Here is a 24,507-nt window from a genome sequence, read left to right as displayed (position 1 = left end):
AACTGGATGCGAGCCGCTACAGGGAGCCAGTGGAACGGAGAAGGGAAGTTGTGTGGGAGAACTTGGGGTGGTTGAACACCAGGCGAGCAGCAGCTTTCTGGACAAGTTCCAGGGGTTTAATGGCTGACGCCGGGGCCCCAGCAAGGAGGGAGTTGCAGTAGTCCAGACGGCAGTCCAAAACACAAAATGCAAAGTCTAACACATCTCCTGCAAAATGACACCGGACAGTACAGTAAACCAAGTACAGTAAAGCACAAGAAGTAAGGATGAACTGAAGGGAGATGGTCCAAGTATGGTCAAATTTTGTTTTCTTTCAATTCGTTTATCTGCCTAGTGATTCTGATCCACTCCAAAATGTAATTGGTTCTAAGTTGGCCCATGCTACACCCTCCACGAGTTTTGTGAAAATCGCTCTGGTAGTTTTTATGTAATCCTGCTTTGTAACGAATGAACAAATGATATAACACACCCCGGTGAAAATATACCCTCCACCGGAGGCAACTACGCTGCACCCTGTCTTCAGTTCCTCCTTCAGTCTCTCCCACCACACCATAGTACAGTAAACTCTCAGTCCTGCAAAATACAAATACAGTAAAATACTCAAAACACTATTCTTTAACAATACTGTAGATTATTGTATTGACAAAGTACAGTTCCCAAGGCGAGTATCTCTTACCTATTCTCATTTCTGAACATCCAAATGAAGAAATGAAAGTCTTTCTTGCTCTTCCTCCTCCTCCTCCTCCTCCTCCTCTTCACTCACTCCTCTGCCTCTCTTCAATGTTTCCATCCATGGCTCTCCAAACCAGGAGCTCCTCTGTGGCCCTTTTACAGTATTACTAAAGCTCTGATTGCAAATTGCACAACAGGCTTGGAAATGTAGATGTAGCCATTTGAATGGCAGTGTGTTCCGTTTGAACACAATGAGATTTTATTCAGGAAGAGTGAAAAATATAGAGAATTGTGTGAACCATTTTCAGAAAATCTGAGTGTAAAGCAGGAAATGCATGTGTAGTTCAGCAGAATTGGTTTAGAGTGTTGACAATTGTGCACATTTTAGTGTTGGTATGTAAACAGGAGAAACTAATTTGTCAATGCCAAATTACTTATGAATGAGATCTGTGGATTGCTTGTGCTGACAACCTCTGTGATGCTAAATGCCAAACAGACTTGATGGTGGGTGGAAATACCGGAGTTTGAATACCGCCAAGGCTTGAACACACCTACTGTACAGTATGTACTGCACCTACCTGTACAGTCTTACAGTAGTATTCACTCGGAAGAGCAGCCTTTGCAAACCACTGATTGAGTCTTTTCAGGTTTGACACAATGAAAAAGTGAAATGCAATAATAGAATGTGTGGAATAACACACACACACACACACACAAGGACACATTGCTATGGGAACAGTGAATCAGTGTGTGATGAGTGCATACTGGTTGGAGTCTCATGCCCTCTTCTGGTGGGTTGCTAGCTGCCTGTCTGTGTGAAGCTGCTGTCAGTTCAGAGGAAGGGTGACAAGGCATGTTAATTTCACACAGACTAGCAACCAGACTAATTTGTAGTTTAGTGAGGCAAAAGGACAAAAACTAAGCTGATAAGCACAGAGTCCTACAGTTAAAACATTCTTCATTATTTAGTGTGTTATGGCCTTCTCAGCCTCTGCTGCAGTCCTACTGACTTAATAACACATATATTTTCATATTACCTGAAGAGGGTCAATCAGATAAGTTGATACACAGTGAATGCACAGTAATGATTCGCACTATTGCAAACCGAGGGCTTAATCAATTCAGTTATCATTGAATACAGCTCTCTAGTGCGTGTGCGTCCAATGTAGGCCTATGTGTTAATCTTGGGCGTATGTATGCCTTATCTGCAGGGAACTCCCACAACCACCTTACCTCTGGACATGAACAAAACTGTTGACAGTTGGACACGAGAGACCTAGCCAAAAACAACCACTACTCTACTCTACTTTCCAAATCTTTGTGTAAAATGTTAGCATTCTAATTGGTTAGTGTAGAGGTTAGGTGCATTCTGGGTATTATTGTTGTTAAAGTCTTGTAAAACTTGTAATTCGCAGAATAGATTAATTGGGTCTAGTTTAGATTTTGTAAACGTTTCTATGGGTAAAAAAAACAATTTTTTTAAAATATTTTTTTAAAATATATAATTTACTTATTTACTTTATGTACTATATACATTCTGCTTGTCACAACATAAGAATACAATGAAACACATGTACCAGAGCCCACCACCTGGGGGTGCTCAATTAATTTTCCTCGCCAAGTGCATACATTTCATTGCTTTGTACATAAAAAACTATGCTTGGTGTCTCAGTAAAAGTATAGTCTATCTATTCTACTCATGAGGCCATCTACTTTCTAAATCCACAGTGTTCAGAGCCAGATAGTTCTTGAGGTGCTTAGTAGCTCTTTTGGTGGTTACTCTTAGACCCTGTAGTCAGAATGCATTGAGCAGATCCACTGTGGCGCAGTAGCACTATACGGACAGCAGAGGGAGGCAGAGACCAAATAGTAGATTATACCATTTTATTGTATGGCCTGTTTTCAATGTTGGACAAGTCCGCACATTCACAAAAAATGGACGCACCCACAGAGGTCCCACCAAGAGGAGACCCAAGCGTGGGAGTCCAATGTGTAAGTTGCCCGGATCGCTTATGAACAGCATGCGTGGCTAGCTGACCGCTAGGTACGGCTGGTTGTAGTCAAAGTGGATGAGCACACTACTTTAGACTGACGGATTGTGGAAGTTCGCCATCGTGCTCCCTACCAGCTAGAGTATGGGTACTCAAGCATGGAGAGAGAGAGGGCTGCGAGAGCTCCTGAATCCTCCCATCCCCGCAAGGCTGGGGAGCAAGGCTCATCAGTTTCACCTCGCGAGCCCACCCTGAATTGCGAGTCTCGGGTTCATGAGAGCGTGAGACAGTTTTGGCACATCAGCACTAGCTACACATCCATTACATGCTTTGTGTTTGCTGCGCCCAAGGCTAGTGAAGTGTGTGTACATAGAATATTTACTGTACATAACATAACTACAAATGCAAACATCAATATAACCACCCCACACCGGAATTATTTATTATAGCTACAGCATGTACATAACACACCCATTATTCATATCCATGTATAACATGTACATAATCCATCCAGTTTGATATCTATCTTCTTACCCTTATTTTATACTCTATAAATTGTACTTATTGTGTAATTCATAAATTTGTATTTAGTAGTAAATTGAGTGTTTGTTAAATTAAAAATACTAACTTTAGATTCCTTGTAAATGAAGACATTATAGGAGTACTTCACCGCTGGGAATCTAAAGGTCAATTGAAATTGGGTAGTGGCATGATGGCGAGACTCCGCCCCCTCAGGTTAGAGTCAGTCGCGGACAGTGTAGCCCCCTCTGGGCCACCCTCCACCCTCCACTAGTGAAGGCCGTGTGTCTCTAGCCCACTCAGGGGCCGAGTTGTGGGGTTCGTGGCGTGCTGGCCAGACTCCGCCCCCTCGGGTCAGAGCCAGTCAGAAACAGTGTAGCTCTCTCTGGGCCACCCTGCTGCACCCACCGGTGAAGACCGTGTGTCTCTAGCCCACTCAGGGGCCGAGTTGTGGGGTTCGTGGCGTGGATAGTGGAGTGATGGCGAGACTCCGCCCCCCCAGTTGTGACTCACTTTCATTGTGTTGTGGCTCACTTCCATTGTGTTGTGGCCGGTTTGTGTTGTGTTGTGGCCGGTTTGTGTGTTACAGTATGTGTTGCCACTTTTTTAGCTGCGTTGTCACTTTTTTTTGATGTGTTGTGTTGTGACACTTCAGGGCCAGCGTACTGTCGGCTGTCTTGCGCGCAACCTCAAGCAAAGCGCATTTGCCTACATGCTTTGATCCCATTATTTTAAAGCTAATAACTCCCAGTTATACAGTAGTTATCTGCAGGCAAACCAACCCCATGCAGTTACTCCAAATGGTTCAAGAAGAGCTTTGGGCAACATTATGATAACTATCCTGAATTAGGCTACTTTAGGTTTCATTTATATATTGGTAGTATACGTATCGTATTGTACGACATAAAACATATTTGCTATTTTGTGACAGTAGGCCAAGTTAAGCATCTCAAGTGTTTGTCCTCAACCCTTTCCCCAAGTAGAAATAATTGGACCTAATCCAGAAGTGTTTTTTTTCTTTTACAACCGCCGTAGCCTAGGCTACTAAAAAAGGAAGTAACGCGGATGTAGCGGTTACCACATGTGTGATTTCAGTTGAGATTTGTTCTGAGCTGTGCACTCCAGGGCATATCTGACTGTCAGACCTACCCTTGCCCTATCTTTGAGGATATCCTATAGAGCCTACCGCAGGGGCGTTTTTAGGATCCAAGGACATCAGGGGCTTAGCCCCACAGGGAGTCAAATGAATGCGTTCGCCGAAATGTTTACGTATGCTGTAACTAAGTTTATAAACAAAATAGGCAAAGTTAACTACAAGCCATAAATAGCTACCTACATACCTAGCTGCTTATCCCAATAAATCTTTTGATTTTCCCAATACTGCACCATTTTTAAGTTATTTCAGAGTAAAATGAATATAAGATGTGAGATAATGTGCTCTACCAAAAGGTTCCAGTCGTGTGTAGGCTGGCTTTCCCAACATGAAATCAAAATAAACAAAATAAGTGTAATCTGAGTTCTCATTCAAACTTCGTTATTATTATTATTTTCAGCAGCAGGAGCCTGAAAGAAAAAATAATGGCCTTACATTGATGGTACAGTCATGCTAGATTGCACTGTATGCTGTAATGCTTTGTTCAATTTTGAAAACTGACTAACCGTGATCTGAGCTTTACTACTTTAAATGTACTATCCCCTGAGCTTATATTGTGTGACACAGGCTCCTTTTAAATTGTGACAAATTTGAACTGTGACAAACTGTGTTAACTCTGTCTATCTGTCTATCTATCTGATACTCAACTCTTCTTCACCTCTCCAGTAGCTCTCATGTCTCTCTCTGCATCTCCTCTGCTCTCTCCTCCTGTTCTCTTCTCCTCTCTCCTGTCCTGGTCATAAAAGGATGCTATCAGCATATGCCGTCCAAAATCTAACCATATCTCCTCTCTGCTCTATTCTTATCTCTGCTCTCTTCTCATCTCCTCTGCTCTCTTCTTATTTTCTCTGCTCTCTTCTCATCTCCTCTGCTCTCTCGTCTTCTCATCTCCTCTGCTCTCTCCTCGTCTGGCAGCAGGTGGAACGATGCCGCACTGAGGAGCACTTTCCGTCAGGGCCTGAGTGAGAGCATAAAAGACGAGCTTGTGAGGGACAAGCCTGGCACCCTTGACGACCTGGTGTCCCTGGCCATCGATGTGGACGAGCGCATCCGGGAGTGCAGGCGAGAGAGCGCGCACCCAGCCCAACTCGCCGCCTTCTTGCGCTGCCGGGGACTCCTGGTGAGCCGTTTGTCCTGTTCCCCCCCGACCTCCAGCCCAGCCAGGTTCCAGGCCACTCTTTCCTGGCAGGGACAGACCATCTCCATCGATGCCCTCATCGACTCCGGTGCTGATGAGAGCTTCATCGACGACCTCCTTGCCCGCCAGGCATCCGTCCCACTGGACTTCCTCAACCCCTCCATCTCTGTCCAGGCCATCGACGGACACAGTCTGGGCCCTATAACCCATCATACCTGCGCTCTCACCCTCACGCTCTCTGGAAACCATGTGGAAGAGATATGGCTCCTTGCCATCAGGTCACCCAACGCCCCTCTCATCCTGGGGAGGCCCTGGCTTGAACTCCATGTCCCCCACATCGACTACGGCCCGGCCCGGATCCTCAGCTGGAGCACTGCCTGTCACGCTCGCTGTCTTCGTACCCCCCGGCCCTCCTCGCCCCTCGACCGGCCTCCACCTGAACCACCCAACCTGTCCACAGTCCCTTCCGTCTACCACGACCTAGGCGAGGCCTTCAGCAAAGAGCGGGCCCGGACGCTGCCCCCCCCACCGGCCCTATGACTGCGCCATGGAGCAGTGCAGCATGCTCCAGAGCTTCCTGGGTTTTGTCAACTTCTACAGGCACTTCATCCGGAATTACAGCCAGGGGGCTGCCTCCCTGACCTCCCTCACATCCACCCTGCGCCCTTTCGCCCGGACACCGGCCAGTCGCCCTCCCAGTTCCGCCTCCCCCGCAGATGGGTCGACGGTCACCCCCAGTGGTCTGTGCGGCGGTTGCTGAGGGTTCGACGTGGTTTCCAGTGCTTGGTGGACTGGGAGGGGTACGGTCCCGAGGAGAGGAGCTGGGTGTCCCGCCAGCTGATCATGGATCCTGGTCTCCTCCATGATTTCTACCGCGCCCATCCTGATGCTCCCGGACGGTGGTTACGGCTACGCCTCCACGGTCTCTTCCTCTCCCCGTCCCGCCTGCCGCCCACGTCCCCGACGAGCCGGCACCCAGCACCTCTGCTCGCGCGCAACCTACGCTTCGTCGCACAGGTGCAATTAGTTGAGCTGATGAGGAACGAGCGCTCGGCTGGGCGCTGCACACCTGCTACCACTGATCACCCTCCTCTGCTGCCTACAAGAACCCCGGTTTTCCATTCACTTGTCGCCAGATCTTCCCATAGAATCGCCTGGCAACTATACCGCATATCGCAGCCCGTGTATGATCGGTGACTTTTCTCTCTCTTTTTGCACCAGTCTTACCCTTTTTCTCCGTGTCCTCCCCCAGGATCCTACCAGGTGTGTGTGCCCGGTTGGCCTGCTCATCAGCCCTGCTCCAACCCAGGCACCCCGCCTGCCCCCTCACTGCCATCTCTGGGTTTACAGCCTCCGCAGGCGCAACTCCACGGAACGCCGCTCTTTCAATAAAACGCCCAGCAAGGCATTAACTCCTTCATTGCCGTGCTTTTGCTTCCTGACAAACCCACCTCCTTACAGATGGATTATTATGTTTCAAGAATGAGTGAGTTGGCTCTGCTAACGTGAGAGTTGTGAATGTGTGAATAAGCCTATTGGTTAAAACCGTATTCCTTTTTGTTAAATATGATGGTCTTATACAATATTATTTAAACATATTTTGATTTAACAAAAATACCATTTAAAAAAATATATTTTAAACACTTTCCCAAGGACCGCCTGTAATTATGCCAGGGACCACAGGGACAGTGTACTGTACATTAAAGAAAAATACCAGAATTAGCCAAGAAGGCTTGTTTTTATCTTTCGTTTTCTTAGGAGGCAGACAGTCTTTCAGGTTGAACTTGTGCATGCTCAAACAGGCACAGCAGAATACTGCTTCTCTCCTATAAACACAGGCTGCTGGTGCGGTGCTGACTCTGCTAAGTCCTCTGCCACTCTGCAGCTGAGACCGGCTCATCTCTTCAACAGGCCCAGTGTGCTGTATGTATTACAGTACTGTATATGTACTGTAATTGTTCCTAAATGTGTAGTGTGCGGAGAGTTATTAGTGGGAAAAGTAATTCAGTATCATTTATTGAAATGGTAAGCCAAGCCATTAGTCGAATTCATGCAAATTAGTTATTTACATCACAGGAAAATGACACTCCTGGTGCACATTAAAGACCAAACATATTGATCATAATACTGAAATATCTGACACGATAAACAGGCCAAAAGTACAGTAAACATGAGTGAGTATATGTAGTATGCCGCATTGTAAAGTCACTAATTGGAAAGACTTCGGCCTACTGTATTTGACTACACTGTAATTCCTGTTTTTTACAACTCTGCATTGCACTGCTACATTATCCTCACTTCAACAACGACAAAGAAAGAGATACCTGAATCAAACTTGAAAAGGGTTAGCAAGGTGGTCATTGCCATGACAACCTTTCATGATAGGAGACGCTGTCAGAGGATATCATTGTCTTACCTGCATTTTGTCCAGGGCCTGCCCGTGGCGTTCTGAGGACAGACTGACTTTTTTTTGGGGGGGGGGGTTGGGGAGGGCAATCCACGGTGCCCCACACCCAGTGCTTAGTCTCCTGCAGAGCCGGCACTGGTCCTGTCTGTCTACACTCGTGAGACCATCCTGATCTAGCAAGTTTAGCAAACTTTCGGGATCAGAATGGTCCCACAAGGCTAGATCCCGTCCACCGTACAGTATCTGCACTGGAGGATGAGGGCTGGAGAACGGCACAGGACCACCCCGCTCTGAAGGAGTAAGATCAGTAAACCACAGGCTATACCACAAAAGGACATATTTTTAAGGGTATAACATGAGACCTATGCTGAACTCTAAATGCACCCCACTCTTCCCCTTTGACCCCTCTCCAGTGCATCAGAGAGGTTTGGATGGATAAAAGCAGTTAAAACACCATCTTACCCTCAGTTGAACCATCACCATCGTTACCAGTCCTCAGACCCGCAGCTCAGGTGGAGGAGTTGACTTGAATCTCAGTATTACAATGGTACAGCTACTCGATGCAAGTAGGAACAAAATGAACACATCCTTCTCACAAACATCCTTCTCACAAACATCCTTGGCTTGAACTGATTTGCCAGAAACTTCCACAGGTGCCAGCTTGAGCCCTGTGGTATTTCACCAGGACACCGCTGAGAACACAACAAAAATTAAAGCAGAACAAGATGGTGCTTATACTATAAACCTCAGCAGGGAGACAGACAGGACACTTAGCCAGCAGTGGCCTTGAAGGAGATAAATCAGAGCGCTATCTCAGGGGCTGTCCGCCGTGATTTGCAATATGACCATCCAGCTGTTGGGCTAAAAAGTAATGGTTGATTGGATTCTGTGGGGTTTTGGCATGGGGAACAATTCAATTTCCCAATGATGGATGGCCAGAGCGAGCTGGACCTGAGACAACAGGCCAGACCTGACCTTAGAGAGGCCAGCGACGGCACGCTGCTCTCCAGGGCGACCAGTAAAATGCCCATTCATTCCCACCAGCAGAGGCACCAAGATGCCTCTCAACCCAAGGAGAATTGATTAGGCTCTTTTCATCATACTTGCTGTGTTCTCTGGCTGACAGAGTGCTGCTGCTCTGTGATCCGATTTCATGGTTGATTTAAATGAGCTATCTTCTCGTACACCGAGATAAAACATCTTAGAAGAAGGGTATTTGCTTTGGATTATTTTGACCTTTGGTGTAGTTCAGGCATTTAAATCTAAATGTGTGTAAAACTGCTGGTAGTCATAATTAATAGGTTATTGAAAGGTCTAGATCAAATCAGTAAGTGAAACCATGATGGTACATGTACCATGTACATGTACCATGTACCATACATGTAGGACTATTGTTTTTTTTGTTTTGTTTTTTACAAAAGCTAAACAACAAAATAATGAAAACCCCAAAATAGTTCAAACAGATTTTTAAAACATCTATAGAGTACGCCTATTTCACAAAGCAGGGTAGTTTCAATCTTCACAAAAAAAACAATAGGCCTAATCTAAATCCAATTAGGCTATCAACATGCCAAGTACTGAATATTTGAACAGGGGGGGCACCGTACGTCAAATAACACCGCGTGGCACCAGAAAAAACGTAGCATGGTTTGAGGAGGGGCTTGAGGGTCGGATTTCGTCAGAAATGACGAGCCTACACCCTTCCTTCACGGGTGCCAAATGTGCTGCTCAAATGTGCTGCTCTCCATGCATCATTGTGCAATTGGTGTGCGGTTGACGTCAATCCATTCAGTATGGAGATCGACGATTGAGGTGGAAGCGTCAGAAGTTTCGCTGCCTCTCACTACTCGTTTTCACAGCATCCTCATCTGCAGTAGGAAAAAGAGACACAATAAAACTTCCCTCTGTTTAGAGGGAAAGAAGAGTCGAAGATATGAGCGAAATGGAAAAACCTGCGTAATAAGGAATGATGCGATCCTGCACACCTAAAGCAGCATGATAACTTAACACTTTCAGAAGACGGACAAAAGAAACCGAAAGTTTGTGAGTTTGAGGCAAAGTAGGCTATGGCGCTAGAGAGTGGAGGCGCCGGAGTGGCCAAAGATTCAAAAGTTAAAAAGCAGAGAAAGAGCAAGAAGGAGAACAAAACCAGGACTGTACATTCAAATATATTGTACGATAACGCGAAAGGGGAGGATAATCCAAATAGACACTATGCAAACAATAAGATTAAAACGACCAAATACACTCTTCTCTCTTTTTTACCGAAGAATCTGTTTGAGCAGTTCCACAGGTTTGCGAACGTGTATTTTGTTTTCATCGCATTGCTGAATTTTGTTCCAGTTGTCAATGCATTTCAACCAGAACTTGCCTTGGCCCCTGTGGTCTTCATTTTGTCAGTCACTGCTATCAAAGATCTCTGGGAGGATTACAGGCGACACAGATCTGATAAAGAAATAAATCACATGGATTGTCTGGTGTACAGCAGGTAATATCTCGCATTTATAACGGCCTTTACTATGTAGATAAGTATGCTATTATATAGGGGCAATCGTTTTGTTTGAGTCAACAGGTTTCTACAAAGGACAGCCTACTTTAGTCTTTCTGTGGATGAAACGATTCTGCTACTGTGGCCAGTAATTACAAACTCAACTTCGTTTGTCTTCACGTTATCCAGTTTACTTAAGGATGAACTAGATCAATCACAACCACACATGCATCCATATTGATAAATGACGATAATAAATATTCACATACGATTTTCTGGAAAACCACTGCTAGCGTCTGGATCTAGGTGTGTGTGTGTGTGTGTGTGTGTGTGTGTGTGTGTGTGTGTGTGTGTGTGTGTGTGTGTGTGTGTGTGTGTGTGTGTGTGTGTGTGTGTGTGTGTGTGTGTGTGTGTGTGTGTGTGTGTGTGTGTGTGTGTGTGTGTGTGTGAGAGAGAGAGAGAGAGATCGTGGTGCATTCCAGGCCTCAGGTCCAGTCATGCAGCAGGGGAGCCTGAAGGGGACACTGAAACAGTGAATTTGATGTTCACATTAAATTAATTAAATCCCATTAGGGCACAGTCTGTGTGGTGTTTTACATATTGTTTAAAACTTCAAGTCCAAGAGGGATTCAGTCAGATAGCCTGGCTTGGATTCAGACGCACCCAGACAGACAGACAGACAGACAGACAGACAGACAGACAGACAGACAGAGTCTTGTGAGTCTAATCAGCCATGCTTAAGTAGGTGAAAGACTTTCATTTTGACTGTGGTCAGAAAAACTGTTTTACTAGTTTTACTAGCATGACAAGTTGTCAGTGAAAAGTCTCCCTGAAAAAGTAATGATCAGACAGTACAACTGTTTTATACTGTTACAGATGCACCCCCTAATGATGTGACATTCGTTTTTGTTTTCACAAAGTCTACAGGTGAGACAGGGAACAGCCAACAGGGCACTTTGTGTGCAGTCGGGGTGTTTGCTGCGTGAACTGTAATTATTTGTCTCTAAACAGTCCTGGAAGTTACTTTTTCAGCCCCTGTTCCCCAGAAGGATTCATGCACTACACCATTCACCAAGAAAGTCATTCACTAAGAAAGTCGTACTTATTTATTTTCTAGGGTCTCTGTAGCGAGGGTGTATCCTTAATGAAAAGCAGCACTGTGGACCATGCACAGGGCAGGATCCATGGCAGTGAAAAGGCTCAGTGTTTTGTGACTCTGCTCTTCTATGGGCCCTGGTCTAAGCTGTTCTCAAGGTTGGCCATAATTGAATTCTCTTCTATTACTTCGGCTGTGGTCAATATTTTGCAAAACAACCTCTTTCTGAGCTTGGCGACTGCTCGGCAACACTCACTGTCAGAGGCGTGGGAGAAGAAAGCTTCGGAAATTAGACGGCCCACCTCTTTTTTCTTCCAGGTGGCATAAGAGGCCGGACTAATCATTTCCCCATTGCTTTTCTTAATTCTGTGTTTGTTGTACCACAGATCCCCAACCCACTCCTAGCAGATGATGAGGCCCATTATTTATAAGGGTTGTTTCCTCACAGAGCAGCCCAGGGCTGTGCATCTGTGTGAGGGAGCTCTCTTCAGCATTCCAGCTTTATCAGATGTGCTAATATTTACAGAGAATGGAGGGGGTGTCAACCCAGTTTATGCTCCATCAGCTAGACGATTTACTGACCGTTCCCCTCACCTGTTATGACATATTTGCAGGCGATGTTTCCTGATGTCTTCCGTACGTGATGCAGGAGTCGACCCCGCAGACGGCCTGAGTGCAGTGTCATCACAGTCTTAAAAGGTTACAGGGCCTCATCTTGAGTTGAGCTCATGACACGGTCATGATGGTCTTAAGCGTCAAGACAGAACAGTCCAGCAATAACCTAGCTCACAGCACTATAGCCTACGTTTGTTCAAGAGAGAAAGCGGCTTGTTTTCATTCGTCTTAGCAACATTGAGTAGCAAACTGGATGATTCCCATGTTGAAGACTGCAGTAGGCGGTTATGATTGCCAGCTCAATAGTTTAGAAACAATAGAAATCCATTAAACATAAAAAAAACAAATGTCCACTCTTGTAGTTTCCTGTGTTCTGTGGTGAAAGATTCACAGTAATTCAAGTAGGTGTTAAATGCTCTCTATTGTTTCAGAAGTTTGGGTTTTCTGCGACTTTAGTGTGCATTTAGAGGAAATGGTTCATGATTCCATATCTTTTCCTGGAATGTATCCTATTTGCCTTGGGAAGAGTTTAGAGTCTTAATACCAAAGGGACAAGAATGCTGGGCATTTTCTAGTTGTGGGGTTCTTGGGCTCAAGAACCAGAATCAGATTTTATTTGCCAGGTATATTTGAACACATACTGTACTAGGAATTTGTTCTGGTCAGTTAGTGCATAACGCTGATGGATAGGCAACAATAGACAGGGTGCAAGGACTAGACAGGACAGTGCATCCCACTGCAGTGCGGTATATCCCAATCAGTGATATTGCTTAGATAGTTTCATCAAAGAGCACAGAATAATCTAATAATCTCAAATTATTCTAGCAAAAGAGTAACTGAATATGGAGCCGTAACATGTGCAGGTTCCAGCATTATCATTGATGGATAGATCATGTCTGGAGTCTGTTATGCTGAAGTCAGTTTTTTGTAAACTCAACTGTGTATAGCCCGAAGCCAAACCCTGTAGGGCGGACAGAGAGACAGCTGGGCTTTTCTCTTTCATCCTAATAAAATACACAGCAACAACAGGCTCTTTCTGTTTCACACACTCAGTAGTATGTTTTTGGGGATGTGTTGTTGACCATATAGGCCAGGTGCTGTTCATGGAGTTTTGACGGTGACAGTTTTTCTTTATGATTGTAGCTAGTTCCCAATAAAAAAAAAATTGGCAGATATTTTCCCCATGTGGCCACGTTGCCACTCATCATTTCCCCCAAATACACATCAGACCCTCCACTTGAGAGCCGGATCTTCTCATTAGTGTGCTGTTGTCTTGGTTAAAGTATTCTGGCAGACTATCTGCATTCAGTGTCTCAACACAGACTGGTAAGCTTAACACATTTTTTAGGGGGATGTCTAACATGTGCTCTCTTAGTTAAATGTAGGTCTTGCTTAACAAACCTGTCTGTAATGTGACATCCTTGTCATGTTCCTTATTATCTGCAGTCAGTTTGGTTGCTGAACCTTAAGATGTTGCTTTTACAGTACATCAATATTTGTCCCACTGCACCTGAATGTTGTGTAAAGATGCTTCAGGCACTGAAAAATGTTTTCATTTCACTGCACTTGAATGTTGTGTAAAGATGCTTCAGGCACTGAAAAATGTTTTCATTTTGGTGCGTGGCGACACGCACCAAAGATAGCAAATGTCGGGTTGTCAATCCCTCCGTCCCGTTGTTGACCTGCATTTCTATGTTGCCACCACAAGAGGCAGTAGTCCCAGAACACCAAAATAAAACCACTATGACATCGCACATTTTCCAGATCCTTGGTGGTGTAGTGGATTGAGTGCCTGACTCCCATGCTGAAGGTCAGGGGTTCAAGCTCAGGTGTGGGAGATTTTCTGTCACTGGACTGGTTATAGAAGCTATGTAAAAATGTGGTTACCCGGTGGTGCTATGTCAGTTATTGAATTTATGTGCAGTAATTGAACATTTGACATACTCTTTTAAAAATTACTGTTTTGAAATTATACCTACAGTATAGGTGTCTCAGTAATTACCCATTATATATCAGGCTTTATACAACGGTTGTGTGAATACTCGAGTGTGATTGGCCAAGACGCATTCGTGAGGCATACATTATTTCTCCACAATGCCTGGTATATACGCCCGGCATCAAACATGTTCTAAATCAATGCGCAGTTCATACAACTGACCTAAACAAGACTCGTAGCATCCCAAACTTGATATAGTGGTTGCTATAGAAACTAACTAAATTATATGCCGCGACTTTATCGGAGTTCCCTGTCTAGCCGAATGCGCTTGCATCAAACAGCTGTTTTGCACTTGACTGAAGCACATTCTCCTGCGATTACGCACGCAGTATTATTCTTTTGGCGATTATTCTGTTTCCAAGACAGAGATAGAAATGCAGATATGTATGTGAAGAGCAACGGATGAGTTCTAATACCTTGTCCCTCACTTATAACGGCACATTCCGTTCTCGCAATTCAACTCGCAATGAATTGAATGAATGAGTTGTAGCTACGACTGACAGTGATATTCATGACCTGGAAAAAAAGTTTTGGATTTGGGGACAATGAGGTGTCTGGCTATCATAAATAGTTAGTTCGCAACTAGATTTGAGAACTGGACAATTGATATGTTGCACAGCAAATATGCAGTATCTTACACTTCGCTCATGGCTAGCTAGCAGACTGCTTCCTGGGTCTAGACGAGTGATAACGTTAGATTTGGGTGGAGAGGGACTATAAAAGTTACTGGTTGCTATGGAAATTGCATAACTCTTACCATGAATTATAAATTTTCAAAACTAATATGAGCAATTGATGTATTTTGTTCTGAGAATTTTCAAAAAGTTTTCTGTTGAAAGACCGTTGTATAAGCGGGATAATGAACTCGGGGCGGGTCTTTGTGCTGTTTAAATGGCTACGCCTCGGGCAATTCACTACCTCCGCGTCGGTCATTTAAACAGCACAAAGACCCGCCCCGAGTTCATTATCCCTTACATACATACTTTGCATGTATTTTCCAGGTAAATGTTTAGTAATTACTTCCGGTTATGGTGCAGGGCTGGGTTTAGTGGTCGCATCGTTTCTTGCTCCTCCACATTTAGTTAAAAACGCTTTAAAAAACACGTAATTCACAGCACTAAATTTGTTGTGTTTGGAACGTGTATGTCTGCTGCTAAAATGCCGGGGAAAATTGGAAGAACAAAGGCAAAACCTTTGAAGAAAATCAGGATTGTGTTGAAGAAGCGGAGGAGGGCAGCGAGGCCTCAGCTAGCGATGCTAACGTCAGCGAGGCAGACGACATATTGCAGGCTATTTACTCCTTGAAAAGTGAGCTTGGCACGAAGTTAGACACTGCCCTTCAGGCGCTACAATCCGATTTTGGCCAGAGACTGAATACAGTTCTCGAGACAATGCAGTCGGTGCAAGGAGATTTTAACCTATTCTCAGGTCGGCTAACTGAGGCGGAAGAGCGGCTGGGCCGAACCGAAGATGGCGTGGTACGCATAGAGAAGACAGCTGAGGATTTGGAACGCACGGTTGAGAAGCTGACGGCGAAAGTAGACGATTTGGAGAACCGCAGCCGCCGTTCGAATTTACATCTTATTGGGCTGCCTGAAAACGTCGAAGGACAAGACGTCTGTTCCTTCCTTGAGAAGTGGATCCCTGAGACCTTGGGCAAGGAGTCGTTTCAATCTCCCCTGGTCATCGAGAGAGCGCACCGTGTGCCGAGTTTCAGGGCGAATTCACCGGTGCTCCACACCGAGCGTTGATCATGAAATTCCTGAACTTTAGGGATAAAGTACAGGTGATGAACGCAGCCCGAGTCAAGGGAGACGTCCTCTTCGGCACACACTGCATCAGGTTCTATCCCGACCAGTCTGACGAGCTACGCAAGAAGTGCAGAGCCTTCGATGGGGTCAAGGTTATGTATCTTTGTTTTTAGTTTTGTTTGGAAACTCCCCTTCTGTAACCGGGGTTACTCTGGGTGACGTAGACCAGACCACACCATCGTTATATGCTGATGATAGTGTTCTTTTTTTATCAGACCTGAATGAATCTGTTCCCTCATTGTTAGATTTCATTAATTCCTTTGGAGAATTTTCAGGTTATAAAATAAACCTTAACAAATCCTCCATTTTATTATTGAATGAGAAAGAAAGGTTAGAGCCCTTGATACAGACCCCCTTTTTCGTTTCTAATGAAGGTTTTGTGTATCTTGGCATTAAAATCACCCTGAAATTGGAAAATCTAATACCGGAGAATTATGACCCAATTATTAAGAAAATCACAGATTTATTGAACAGATCGTCACAGTTGCCAATATCTGTAATTGGTCGTATTAATAGAATTAAAATGAATATTGTCCCTAAGTTTCTATATGTATTTCAGTCGCTCCCATTAGCCCCGCCCCCTTTTTTCTTTAAGAAAATTAAAACTTTATTTACAAATTTTGTGTGGAACAATCGCCGGCCTAGACTCCGCCTCTCGCTCTTGTATCTGCCATACGACAGGGGAGGTCTACAACTTCCAAACCTTCAATGGTACTATTGGGCTGCCGAATTGAGGGCTGCGCTGTTCTACTTTTCATCGTATACTTAAAACCTGTTTGTAAAGAATACCTTTGTCGTTTGGCATGAGGCTCAGGCTTATCTTGGTGGGGGACCAACACTGTCCCGATTTCCCCCCAAAGTAAAATAATAGACTTGTACAAGGATGGGAATTTAATGCCATTTGACAACCTTAAGAATAGTCATGGTGTCCCTTCAAAGAGTTTTATTTTTTCTTGGCTAGATAAGTCCCTGTCTGAACCTCCTTTTTCAGTGTTAGAGTAACCCTGAAGCTCCAGCAAGGCAGGGGTCAGGTGTCAATACTATATAGTATTCTTGTAGACCACTCAGAGTCATCTGAAGATAGGCTTTTGGCTTGGAGGGGGGACATACAAGAGGACATTTCTACAGAAGAATGGTCTGATCTATGTCTGACAGCACAAACCCAAACAATTAACTCACAACTTAAACTTCTACAATACAAATGGATCACAAGAACTTATATCATTCCAGTTAAACTTGACAAATTTGACCCTAACATCCCAGATCTTTGTAACAAATGTGACCGGAAAGGTACATTAATCCATTGTCTTTGGAAGTGCCAAAAGATACAGAAGTTTTGGAAGGAGGTGCTTCGAATAATAGAAGATATAACTGGCTTAAAGGTCCCACTTAGTCCCAAATGTCTTGTTCTGGCAGTGTATCCCAAGAGCTTGGTTACCAATAAGAAAGAGCGTGTATTAATAAATATATGCCTTTTACAGGCAAGACGGATTATCGCTCTGTCATGGAAAAGCATGGACAAACCAAGCACAAGCCAGTATATGTCTGCATTATCATCTTGTGTTGTTATGGAAAAACTTATATTAACTTATATTGTTAAGAAGAAGTTGGAGTTGTTTGAAGAAATTTGGCGGCCATTCATGGCATTTCTAGAGAGGGTTCATATTTATATGTAACTAGATATTTATGTCTGCCTCATGTTCTGTACTGTCTCTCGTGCTAAATTGTACTTTGCCCTATGTAGCTGTTGTTTGTATACCTCTTTATCTTTGAAAACCAATAAACATATTGTTTAAAAAAAAGTTTAGTAATTGGGGGACTATGAAAGTAAGGGTTACCCAGAAAATGTTCAGAGTGAGTTAATTTAGCAATAGAAATCCATAAGCCTAGGGCCAATGGGCCTAGGATATAGACAATAAACTACCGGTGGAATGGTGGTGGAGCAATAGCGGGAGCATTTCGGATTACTAGTGGACCGCTATCCCTGATGCTAATAATCCGCCAGAGGTCCACTTGCCATTCGATGTGGAAATGGCCAAGAACCCGTAAGCGGATTCATCCGTAGTTCCGCCAGCAAATTCGGACCGGAGGTCCGCCAGCTCGTCCATCGGGGACCCGCTGTAGATTCGTTGGCTTGTGTTATCTGGGTTTATCCCTTACCTTTGTCCAGAAACAGAAGTAGAACCAATTGCAGAAAAATAGCTAACGTTACAGGAATCATCAGTGTAACTGCTTTAGCCACTGACCGCTACCATTAATGTTATGGAAGCTGCTGCTAGTTGTTGTGAGCTCATGAGCTAACAGGCTATCCCGCTCTTATTGTGCTGGATTAGTATTGGAAGCATTGGAACTGATGTGTCCAGGCGACAAGACCTATCTTAATTTATCAGACATTATTTCATGTCAATTCAATTCACAGCTATTTCAGTGGCGTGACTAGCTTCTGTTCGACCAGTCCTGAACAGAAACAAGCCAGCCACGCACATAAGCCTGGTTTGACCTGGCCTGCTTTATTCTGTAACATTTATAAAACATATCTGCCATTGGCACTCTTTGAGTTATGTAGGCTGCAATTTGCATACATGCTGATACAGAGAGATTTGATGGGAGGGACAGGGAGAAGGACAGAGAGGGGGAGGGAGAGAAGGTTGGATGGAGGGAGGGACAGACAGATGGAGAGAGAAAGGGAAGAATAGAGGGAGAGAGGGTAAAGACGGAGGGAGAGATGGTAGAGGGACAGAGACAGAGTTGTGTTGAAAATAGCTAATTAAGCATCCAACAGTCATGGGTTGGTTTCGGGCTGCTGTCTACTGTATCTGTAGGGAAATGGATTATTTATCATTCTTGCTACCAGGAAGTTGAATGTTTTTAGAAATGTATCCATCCTGTATATAATAATATCTGTCAGGGCATCTCAGTCCATGTTTTTACACTGTGGTTTTAATGGTGATCTTGATTATCCCCTATTTATACAAGGATATGACATTCTACAAATGTGTTTTTGAAGTAAACAAATACAGTGGTTAGTCATCATATTAATATTTGGGGGTGAGGAGATTACAGTCTCTCCGCTGTACAGCCCAGTCTGATTCTATAAATAGCAATGCGGGAAATCCAACAAAGTTCTCCTTGTGTGAAAAACAATGTGTGGTGTGAGTGGGAGGCATCCTGTTGTGTGTCTGGGTGGGGTACAGGGTGGTTCCCAGACTGTGGCTGCTTAATCCAGTCAGAGAGCGTCCTGCGCTGTCCATCCTCATCCAACTACTGCGATGCATCAGGTCAACGCGATCAGCTCATTCACAGTTCTCGGCTCTGAGGAGAAACTGCTACCGAGTGTTAGAGAGTAGGCTAATTAACTAGAGGCCAGAGGGTTTCCCTTCTTGGCCTTGGAAGAAGAGAGCCGTGTAGGTTTTTGGGGTGGGGAAGGGAACAGGGATCATTTGTTCCACAGCTCGTCATAGTTTGCCTTCCAGGATTTTCCAGTAAAGCTCTTCCATTAACCAGGAAGCGGATGTCTCTGGAGTTCTCTTCACTTAGAGAAGATTCTCTGAGGCACAAGAGCACTGCAGTTTGTTTACTAGTATCTGTGTTTGTGTCTGTTCACTTCAAACGAGATTCTCCCTGATGTTATTTGGTGAGCTGCCTACACAAGCTGTGGTGGACCTCTAGTCACTCATAAACGGGTGGCCCTCACCCAAACACACCTCTCTCTAGCAGTGCTAAGCAGAGTGAAGATTATTTAGTGAAAGATTATCTCCATACAGCACAATTGGTTTACATTAAGCATCATTCCTCTCCCATGCTTCATGATGATGGATCGATCCATCTATTGACTGAGCTGGTGGATTTCCAGATTTTCACTGTAAAACCCAAAGCATGTGGTAGCATTGTGTGTCGGGACGTTTTCTGGTTCAAAACAATGGGACTCCTTTTTTTTCCACTGTCACAGAACATTCATTTGATGCTTGCCAGTAGTTTGGGCTTCACTGTCCCCTTGTTTGCTACCTTCCTCCGTGTGCAGGCAGGACCGGCAGTACGTGGAGAGGTATTGGAAGGAGGTGCGGGTGGGCGACTTCATCAGGCTGCGCTGCAACGAAATCCTGCCTGCCGACGTCCTGCTGGTGAGCTCCAGTGACCCAGACCGCCTGTGCCACATCGAGACCGCCACGCTGGACGGAGAGACCAACCTCAAGCAGAGGCAGGTGGTCCGCAGCTTCAGCGACCTGGTGAGACCCCCGACAGAGACCGGCTCCGGCTTCGCTTTATGGAGGGGGGGTTTTAGAAGCTGGCTTGTGTTTCAGCGATTGGGCCAGCGGGGTTCCGGATTCCGAGGTGTTTGTTTTTTGTGTCGGTGTGTTCAGCTGGGCTGCTCTTTGCCCAGCGAGCGAGGCCTGCTAGAACACAAGACACAACACCCAGGTGTGAAGAAGTCGCGTCTCCTGCAAAGGCCTGGTTTGAGAACTGTTAGGCGTCGGTACGGGGTTAGACGGGGTAAGCCGATGGCATTGACTTTTTTTTGCACCTTGAACAACAAACTCCAGACTGTGATGTGGAACAAAAATAGGGATCTTGTGATAGAACCTGTCTGTTTATCAACATCCCACATACAGAATCAGCTTGATAATGTAGGGTTCTCAGTTCACCCATACTGGACTTTGGACTGATGTTTGCTTTGCCGTTCACATGCGGGTGACAAGGACCCATTGGGCTACTTAGTCATCATCTCTCAATTTTTGTTAATTTTGTCGCCCACTCTAGAAATGGTACACGCTTTAGCTAAAGAAATGTGCCGTCTTTCAGATCTGAATCACTTCACATCTGTGCTTGCAGGATTGCGACTTTGACCCCTCGAAGTACAACAGCATCATTGAATGTGAGAAGCCTAACAACGACCTGAACAGGTTCCGTGGGTACATGTGAGTATAACCTTTTGATATGACTTCTTTACACATTGGTGTCTGATTACAAAGAAAAGTGTGAATCCACTATATTTCTGGGTTGCAAGGCTTAATTTAAATTTGACTCAACAATGAGATGATGTTTTATTCCTCACGATAAATCCCAGCTGGTGATGGTGATTGGTTCAGATCGTTCCTGTGTGGGGCCTCCTGGTGGTTAAAAGCTCATTAGCCAGTGAAATCAGAAGTACTGGATGAATGAGTATTTCTGACCCGCGAACCAGAGTGTAATAAAGTCCTCGCTGAGCGGAGCTTTGCTTTTCACTTACACTAGCATTATTCAGAAGGCTTTTCAGCCCTATTACAATCTCTTAATTACCCAACTAACTCTTTGCCAGCACATTTCCACAACCGGCATCTCTCTCCCCTCTAACTTCTCGTCGTGCTTGACAAAGCCATCTCAGAACCCGGGCAGCTTGCCGGGAATTCCTGTCCGAGCAGGCCTGCGATGTCAAGAGCATGGATGGAAGCTGATGATGCTAGATGAATAGGGCACTGTGAGGACATAGTGAAGAGTGTCCAGCTGCTGCAGGTTCAAAGGTCAGTCCTCTGCTGAGGGTGATGGACCGAGGTGGCGATGCGGTCAGTCTGGATGACCTGCTCCCAAGAGACCTGGTCTGAGACTGTCCACAGGAATACTCTCCGTCCAACCCGCTAACGTCCTGTCAGCCCATGGTGCATGTAAAGAATCATAAACGATGAGGTGTGCGGTCATCTGAAAATGCACAAAGTGGAGGTTTAAAAATAAATAAAAATCGCCTGAAGCAGGGATGAGCAGCACTAACCAAGCCAGTCTCTTTAACTACTGTTTGAGGTGAGGCCAAAGACAACTTCTCAGCGTTGGCTGATCAATAAAGTTGTATTTTGTTCTACCTCCACACATCCATTGTGGTATGAGAGCGTGTGTGAGTGTAGGCTCCCGCCTGGGCCGTCTACGCAGAGAGCAGCAGGATTAGCTCGCAAGAGGCAGGGGAAGTCGAGATGAAATCCTCTGTCCCGCCGACAGTCAGGGGAGGGGCCTGGCCGGGCGGTCAGCTGACAGTAAGGGGAGAGGCTTGGCCTGGCCTGGCGGTCAGCTGACAGGAGCCCGTGTGATTATGACATTTATTTCTAGCCTTGAGAGAGGCCAGATGCTGCCAGCGTTCTGTTGCCAGGCTACAGGGGAGCGTGGGGGGGGGCTCTTGTCATGGCCGTGTTTTATTACATTATGGGCTCCGAGTCTAATCTCACTACGTCGCAGAGGAGAGAAATCACTCGCGAGTCCTGAACGGCCGATCCGTTTTGTCGACCCCGGGCCGAGTTGCGAACCACGGCCGACGTCTCCGGAAGAGCCCAGGGACACGGTTATTAATCCCTAATGGCCGGGAGGTGTCAGTCTGCCTGCTGCCCAGGGCCGGAGCCTCTGCCCCCCTATTAGTAAACACGCTGACGATGGCACGACACCGAAGGACCCCACGGCGGAGGCGTAGACGATTAAGCCGCGATCCCGGCATAAGGCTCGCGGGCTATTTAACTAACGCAGTTGTAATCCTCGATTTAGTAATGGGATTAGGGCCGGCGTTTCAAAGCTTAGCTCTCTCCCCCCTCCGCGGAGCGCAGAATGCTTGGCTATCGTTTAATTCTGTTCAATATGCAGTTTGCTCTCTGTCAAGAAGCTCGGCGAACCCTCTGAGCTGTTTGAACTTGCCGGCTGGTCCTGATTTAAAGACGTTCCTGGATTCAGCTTTTGTCAGACACGTTTTCTCCCCATCGGCCCTCATAAGCGTTCAGCTCCCGGGGACTGGAGTGGGAGGTGCTGTGCTGTATATAGGAAGGGCTGCGGGAGGAAGCGCCGCTCGGCCTGATTGGCTGCGGCGTCCGGAGGGAGCCATGGTAGCGGCGGCGGAGAGCCAGGGAGGTCAGTAGCTGTATATCGGAGAGACGCTGTGTTCGGGTCAAGGGTCCCCCCCCCTGGGGGAAAGCCCACAAGAGCGATCGATGGAGACCGAAGCGCTCTCGGCCAGAGTTACCCGTGTTCCCTGTAGCGCCCCGAGGCCAAGGAGCATCAGTAGTCACAGGCTATTCCCCCATCTAGACTTTTCAAATCATGTGGCTGTTTGAGAAGAATATCGGCCCCTAAGCGCTCTGTGTGTTCCTTCCCCCGGCGCGTTGTGGACAGCGTGCATCGCAGCGGCAGGAGGGACGGACTGTACAAAGACAACCTGCTGCTGAGGGGCTGCACCATCCGCAACACAGAGGAGGCGGTGGGCATCGTCATCTACGCAGGTAGGCCCCCGGGACTCCCCCCCCCCCCCCGTTCCCCTACGACGGCCAGTCTCTTCATCGTACCGCTGGCTCCTCCCCCTGACTCTTCCCCCTGACTCCTCCCTCTGGCTCTTCCCCCTGACTCCTCCTCCTGACTCCTCCCCCTGATGCCGCTTGTCTCGCAGGTCACGAGACCAAAGCCATGCTGAACAACAACGGGCCGCGCTACAAGCGCAGCAAGCTGGAGCGGCAGATGAACGTGGACGTGTTCTGGTGTGTCATCATCCTGCTGGTCATGTGCCTGCTGTCCGCCATCGGTACGTACGTCCCCCCCCCCCCTCGGGGGAACGCTTCGCATCGCGGTGTATTACGCCTCAGCGGAGGAGAGGAAGTAGACAAAAATGACTGTGTAAGCAGATTCTGACAGCCTGTTAGGGATTCCTTAACGTTTCGAAACAGCCTGTTTGGTTTCAGCGTCGGTGTTTAAAGAGCAGAGGATCTGAGCGCAGGGAGGAGATAGCCTTGCGTGGGGAGATTAAAGACCCAGGGCTGTGTACTGCATATCTGATACTGGTGAACGGTCGAGTACGGAGTGAACCTTGTCCCGCCACTGTTCTCGCAGGTCACGGGCTGTGGATGTTCCAGTATGGCGATAAGAGGCCCGTGTTTGACGTTCTCAGCCCCGAGGGGACCCAGCTCTCCCCGTTCCTGTCGGCCGTTTATCTGTTCCTCACCATGATCATCGTTCTCCAGGTTTGGAACAACGGAACAGAGAGACTCATAAAACATATTGATTTGAAAGGCTCATCACACACAGAAACCATGGGTAGATGAGATAACAGGCCAGGCTGCAGGCCTGTCAACCGCAAAGCGCAAGTCCCTAGATATTGAACCGGAGCATGCAGTATGTATGTATAAACACATCTCCAGACCCCATTGGTGCAAGCCACCACTTTGTGCAGTACTAATTAACACTACTACGACTAACACTACTACTGTCTTTTATCACAACCTCATTGTTTGTTTCATCCCGTAGGTGTTGATACCTATCTCCCTGTTCGTGTCCATCGAGATCGTGAAGATCTGCCAGGTGTACTTCATCCACCAGGACCAGGACCTGTACGACGAGGAGACAGACTCCCACCTGCAGTGCCGAGCTCTGAACATCACCGAGGACCTGGGGCAGATGCAGTACATCTTCTCCGACAAGACGGGCACCCTCACCGAGAACAAGATGGTGTTCCGGCGCTGCACAGTGGCCGGGGTGGAGTATTCCCACGACGCCAACGGTGAGACGGCGTGATCGGAACGCGCCAGCGGCGGTATCGTTAGGCCCGGGCATCCGGAGCTTCAGCCCGGGGTGTTTTATTAATAATTCAATTAAATGTAAAAATAGCCCAGGGCCAGATCCATTCATTT

General features: G+C 46.2%; 1 protein-coding gene across 1 annotated transcript in view; it reads left to right on the top strand.

Annotated features, from left to right (window-relative positions):
- Positions 1-9,946: 9,946 nt before the first annotated feature.
- atp10a (ATPase phospholipid transporting 10A) overlaps positions 9,947-24,507 on the top strand; it is a gene marked incomplete at both ends in the record, with an annotated part of 34,461 nt that continues 19,900 nt past the window's right edge. The window contains 7 exons of the mRNA XM_084443939.1: positions 9,947-10,368; positions 19,908-20,112; positions 20,717-20,802; positions 23,003-23,109; positions 23,274-23,405; positions 23,711-23,841; positions 24,125-24,377. Coding sequence (XP_084300065.1) covers positions 9,947-10,368; positions 19,908-20,112; positions 20,717-20,802; positions 23,003-23,109; positions 23,274-23,405; positions 23,711-23,841; positions 24,125-24,377 — 1,336 coding nt within the window. The remainder of the gene's footprint in view (positions 10,369-19,907; positions 20,113-20,716; positions 20,803-23,002; positions 23,110-23,273; positions 23,406-23,710; positions 23,842-24,124; positions 24,378-24,507) is intronic.

Source organism: Borostomias antarcticus (assembly GCF_949987555.1).
Source record: "Borostomias antarcticus genome assembly, chromosome: 10".
NCBI lineage: Eukaryota > Metazoa > Chordata > Actinopteri > Stomiiformes > Stomiidae > Borostomias > Borostomias antarcticus.
This window is presented reverse-complemented; position numbering and strand designations above follow the sequence as displayed.